Below are 6,000 nucleotides of genomic sequence, written 5' to 3'. Positions count from 1 at the left end.
GTTTAAGCAATAAATTTATATAATTTCCAGCCATCAAACACAACCTATTTCATGTCTAAATCAAACTTTACAACAACAATTCAAGTCTATCAATCAAACAATCCAAAAACTCATCAAATACTAACAATAATCATCATTCCTAGGTAGAACCGACAAGTTTAGCTTATCATCATTTTTGGACAGCAGCTAATACTTAATAAAAACATCACATAATTTATCTCAATCATCAATTCAATCATTCAATGATCAACAATAATCATAAACAAGTCAATCTTCAAAGTAATTGTAAAACTACTTAGCAATTGAACAAGAAAACTTAAATTGATGAACAATGTTTAACAAAAAAGGATATGGGACGGTTTGAGGCTGCTCTTGGCTGGGCAAAACTGATAAGAAACCTTCCCGAGGCTTGTTCTTGACTCCTTCTTCTTCTTCCTTAGCCTCCACAATGTCCAAAACCCTAGCACAAAAAACCTTTTTCCTTGCCTATTGCTGCTGCCGATCGGACTGCTTGGGGGGGGGGGGGGGCTTAGGGCTATGTTTTTTTATTATTATATTATAAAGTAGGCTTGGACTTGTCCATGATGTAAATGGGCCGGGCTTTGAGCTTTGTCTTGAAATCGTATGCGTACAATGCCTTTAAACTCCTCATGAAGTCCGGTTTTTCTTCCTTTAACCCGTAACCTACAAGATAAATAAAACTATGTAAAACCTAGATAAAATAAGTTAAAATATATTAAATATAATATAAAAACTTAGATAAAAGGTGCGGAAAATAAGTGTGTTATACAACACATCAATATTCACTTGTGTCTCGTAGGTTAGGATGACATGACACTTTAAATATGCATTAAACCATTCCCCACTAGTGTTAAGTTTGTTAAAAAGACCCATGAATTATGTTTTTCAAGGGTTAAAATGAACAATATGCATTAATTACTAATTGATTTGTTAAAAATTAATAGGAGTGAGATGAAGTTAAATAGATTAAACAATTTCCTTTGAAGGTAAATGGGTAGCTTACACCTTTACACAAATAAACTTTTGTAAATAAGCTAAAAAATCCATCTTCAAATTAGCTTATATAATATAAATAAACATATAAATATAAGCTTAAAAAGGTAAACCAAACACCAAACTAAACTTATTTTGTAAAAATTGCTAAAAAAGCTATAAACGTGATTAAATTAAATAAGCTAGACGAAACACCCCCATAATTGATTCGAGTCCTGAAACATTTTCAGTGATCTTTCGTCATATCTGAAGAAGAAGAAGAAGAAGAAGAATGGTGGGTAAGGGCGCCGAGCAGAGCCCTAATACTTCTTCTCCGGAATCTGAATACGTAGAGGCCTTGCTTGAGGTAACACCTCCAATTCATCATTCGTTGCATTCACACCAGCAATTGAACCTCCTAATACATAAATACTTCATTTTCAGTTTACTTACCCATCACCATTTATTTGATCCACCGCCGACTTCAGACAGAATCATAGAATTAGGGTTTTTTTTTTTAAGTTAAAAAATTGGATACTGGGCTAGTATTGTTTTAGTACGGACTAATTTCTAGTACAGAAATCAATGTAAATGCATTTATAAGTAAAATAAATAATCTTTCGAGCCAAACGAGCCACCGTCACTTTGCTCCTTCTCGGCTTGTTTACATAAACAATAATTCGAGCCAAACGAACGAGCGTATCTTTGCGCGTGCTTGACTCGTTTACATAAACAATAATTCGAGCGTGTCTTTGCGCGTGCTTGACTCATTTGCATACAAAATTAATTCAACCCGAGCGAGCAAGCGCATCTTTGCTCGTGCTCGGCTCGTTTACAAATTGGACGAGCATTTTTTGATCGGGTGTCGAGTAGTTTGGACAGCCCTAATCAGAATGACTTAGTCGAGTTCAGGGTTCACTTAGTGACAGTCTTGCTGTGAATCTGTATGTGGATAAGGTTTTGCTTTGTGAATTTATTACTCGTTTTTAATTTCTTTTATCATTATGTTTAGTGCTAAGTGAATTTCTGTTAAGTAGGCTGCTAGATATAATGATATTGAAGATGTTAGAAACTTAGTTGCCATTGGGATTTCTCTTAATTCCAAGGATGCCGAAGGGAGAACAGGTAAACTAGCCTTACATTTTGTGTTCTTTTCATGTTCATTTTTTTTTTGCTTGTCAGTGACATGGTTTATCCTCTTAATTTGGTTCTTGGTTATCTATTTTGTAGCACTTCATATGGCTTCAGCAAATGGAAATGTTGACATAGTTAACTATCTTATCAGCAATAATGCGGTAAGGAAACCAACCCATATTAGCAAATATGACTGTTCTTTTTTCCTGTATTGCTATCATTTATATTTAGATAAATTGTCACCCATCACTTTTCTCTCTAAATGTTTAGGATATTTGTTTCTTTATTGCTCTATTTCGACTGACGCAGATGTTACGTATGCCCAAATATTAATTTATAAACAATTATATACTTATGCTAACTATTTTTTACCAATAGTTAATATACGAAATGAAATACAGTAGTTTAAAAAGTCATTATATATGCTATAATGGATATAAAAAGTAGCAAGTCGTATATCAATACTTATAAATTGCCAATGATTTTGATTGTAAAAAGTTACAAACTGACTATATTCAATAAGTGAAGATATAATATCTCATTTGTCTCTGCACATGAATTAACACAAAAGAATGTTAACGCTCAATGAATCAGTTTATTAATCATTAATCTTATCTGGTTCTTTCCTATTTTCTATATCCACAAACCCTAGTCGATCCACAACAAGATATTTATGAACATGTTTTTTTTATGTATTGATTGATCCTCTCTACGTGAAGGTAGTCTAGTCATTATTCACTTCAGTTCATTCATTCATATTGTTTCAACACCGTAAAACATAATTGTACCTTTTAATGTTTATAGATGACTTGTAAAAATCATGATTATAGCATTTGCTCAAAATTGTCAATGCTCAACCTGTGTGACCCGTTAACCTTTTCTATCTTCTGTTTTTTCTTGAAGTGGCACTCAATACTGTTTTTAACATTATGTAGACTTCATATGGGGCATTTTCTTATAATGGTTATCTAACTCTTTGTAAAGCTCTAGATGTGAAATTTTTCATTAAGAATTAATATAAATTCATTAAACGGTAGCCCAACATTGGTGTCCTTTTTGCCATTCTAGCCTTGTGTTAAATCTTTTTTGCATCTTAACTTATATTTATCATGAAATTAACATTATTTGGTAACTTTTGACATAAATACAAGATTTTATTTTTTAATACATTGAAATTTTGTTCAAACATGTATTGTGAAATCATAACGGGTTTTGGACAAAATTCATTGAACCATCATTTGAAGTCTATATCATGAATTTACAAAAACTAGTCCTTTGAAATTTGGATGCCATAACTCATAACTTGATTAGAAGGCATTGTGTTACACCTTATAATAAATGTCTGGATTTAGCGTTATTGTCAAGCATCTCATTCACTACTAAAAGAAAGGTATGAGTCAAATCTTGAATTTCAAGTCGGAACATAATTTTCAACTTTTTAGATTTTTCTCAGAAAACTAAACTATAATTTAACTCTTTTTTCATAATAAGAATAATCAATCCCTTGAATATGCAGTTAAAACCATTAATATCAGGGAGACATCAAACTTTATTTTTTAAATGCTTAAGTAGTATGGAAAACTGATGCAATTAAGAGAATCTTATCCTTGATGTAATTTAGGAGATTAAGAAAAGTCATGAATATGCTAGTGCCACTAATTGTGATCCAAAACACGAGACTATTTTTTTGTTACATTAGTTCTTGTGTAAATAAATGAATGTATTTTTCGGTATAAACTAAAGTTAATATATTGCATCTATTCCTCTGTGCATTTCATTTTGATAAGTAATTTCTATTTTTTAGATCATTCTTTTGTGGGAGTCCATAATCTTTTTCAAATGCAGGATGTGAATGCATGTAATGTCGAGAACAACACACCTCTTCATTGGGCCTGCCTAAATGGACACATTGAAGTAAGTACCATTTGCTTTTATTTCTTTTTACTGTAACAGAATTCAGTTTCAAGCAACTGACAATTTTTGCACACTCTTGCCCCTTTAGGTTGTTAAGATCTTAATTTTAGCCGGAGCAGAAGTATCAAGTTTGAACCGGTACGCTACTTCTCATCTTGTCGTTACAATATCAATTACTCTTTTTCAAACATATTCTGAATGCATGTGCCTGGATTTGTTTTGTTGTGTAGACATGAACGGACGCCTGTGGATGAAGCTGCAATTGGCGGGAAGATGAATGTGATTGATGCTATCAACACGACAGTAGCACAACTTGAACTCACAAGAACAAGTGTTTGAAAAAAAATACATTTTTTTTTCTGTTTAATGATAGTATATATGTGACAATTTTGGATTTTAGTAGCTAATGTATTAAACCAAGGGCTTTTGTTTATATGAAACCTTTGTTTTGATGTTATTGTCCTCATTAGTTTCTTGATTATCGAGCTTGTGGATGGTGACAGTGGATGGTTGCTGTCTCGTGACGGGGACAGTGGGTGGTGACTGGCTTGTGATGGTGACCATGGGTGGTGGACCAGGACCATGGCTGGTTGACGGGGACCGTTGTTACTGACTAGAATGGTGCCAAACAAAACACGCAACTAAATTTGGTGTTGTAAGTGAGAGTTTGAAAATAGAGGGACATTGATCTTTGCAGACTAGATCTACCCGTGTACACACTTTGTGCCCACAAGCCGACCGTCTCATAGTTGTGTGTACTAAATTAAATGCCGATGTAAAATTAAGAAAAGGGGACAAAAGTGTTAGGCCTTGTTGCAAGATTTGTGGTATCTTATAGATGTGGCATCTATTTTGCAAATCCTTTTATAATGTAGTATTAATATGGTCCCTATTGTTTAAGAAAATGGTCCCATTTTGTTTTTAAAATGACAACAAAATGATCATGCTATATTGTTCATCTCGAGGCTCATTGTTCCTTCTAATCTTCTTTAGTGCTTTATCTAACTAATTAAAACCAACTAAAATTTTGAAGAACAAAGCATGTAGATAGATATCTATATGAAATTTAATTTTTACTAACATAGTCATGCGACTTTTCTCTAAATTTTTTTTCTCCGCATTTCTACGGTTATGCAGAATTTACTGGAATAACAAAGTGACATGGCTATTAAATATTATTATGTGCCCTTCTGTGATTACCTTTATCTAAAAAGGTTTTTCTTCCTAAATCACAACTTCTATTCTCAAATTCATTCAAATATCCCAAATTCATTAACAAATTCAAATGTGTTAGTTAACAACGGCTCATTTTTGCCTAACTTGAAATGTTAAAAACTACCAAAATAAGTTTGATTGCAATTGATTTCAAATTTTAAGTTAGAAAACACTAGGAAACGATAATAGATAATTCAAAACCATTCTTGGCCTTTGATCAATTAATTCATCAAATTGTTGATTAAGGTCAAACTCTATCACAGCACCATTAGTTAAGAACATTGAGATAGGGGTGTTCATGGTTCTGTTCGAAACCGTGAAACCGTCCAAACCGGTCATCGGTTTGGTTTCACGGTTGGTTTTTTTTCTTAACTTTCGGTCGGCTGGTTTGAAAACTTTCAAACTGTAACGAACGATTTGGTTTACGGTTTATACCAAAAACCAACCATATAAAACTGGACCGAACCTTATGATTTAATTATATTTAATTTAAGTATTTTATATATTATATATGAGTATACAAATATAGGGGAAGGTTCATGTGCATTTTAGTCTTAACATGAGAACGTAGGAAATAATACAAATTTATAAAAAAGTAAGAACGTAAGAAACAATACCAACTACAATACCAATCTACATAAACAATTATTTACAATAATAAAGAAAAAAACCTAAAAATTAAACAAAAGAATCAAAATCAAGAACAAAATAATAACAGTAAATACCAACAAATACTTATATCAG

General features: G+C 32.4%; 1 protein-coding gene across 1 annotated transcript; it reads left to right on the top strand.

Moving 5' to 3' along the window:
• The first annotated feature begins 1,285 nt into the window (after positions 1–1,285).
• On the top strand, positions 1,286–4,675 carry LOC143584591 (uncharacterized). The gene is made up of 6 exons (XM_077066611.1): positions 1,286–1,360; positions 2,031–2,118; positions 2,224–2,288; positions 3,973–4,041; positions 4,130–4,179; positions 4,272–4,675. The coding sequence occupies exons 1-6, from the start codon at positions 1,286–1,288 to the stop codon at positions 4,378–4,380; spliced, it is 456 nt and encodes a 151-aa protein (XP_076922726.1). The 3' UTR covers positions 4,381–4,675.
• The last annotated feature ends 1,325 nt before the right edge of the window (positions 4,676–6,000 follow it).

Source organism: Bidens hawaiensis, unplaced genomic scaffold, assembly GCF_021521415.1.
Source record: "Bidens hawaiensis isolate Kalapana, Puna unplaced genomic scaffold, B.hawaiensis_p1.1 tig00033191_1, whole genome shotgun sequence".
Lineage (NCBI taxonomy): Eukaryota > Viridiplantae > Streptophyta > Magnoliopsida > Asterales > Asteraceae > Bidens > Bidens hawaiensis.
This window is presented reverse-complemented; position numbering and strand designations above follow the sequence as displayed.

Excerpts from the sequence above, each read along its gene's own strand:
- LOC143584591 (XM_077066611.1), top strand. The coding sequence starts at position 1,286 with ATGGTGGGTAAGGGCGCCGAGCAGAGCCCTAATACTTCTTCTCCGGAA. Across the intron at positions 2,119-2,223 it reads GGATGCCGAAGGGAGAACAG|CACTTCATATGGCTTCAGCA; the intron begins GTAAACTAGCCT and ends TCTATTTTGTAG. Across the intron at positions 2,289-3,972 it reads ATCTTATCAGCAATAATGCG|GATGTGAATGCATGTAATGT; the intron begins GTAAGGAAACCA and ends TTTCAAATGCAG.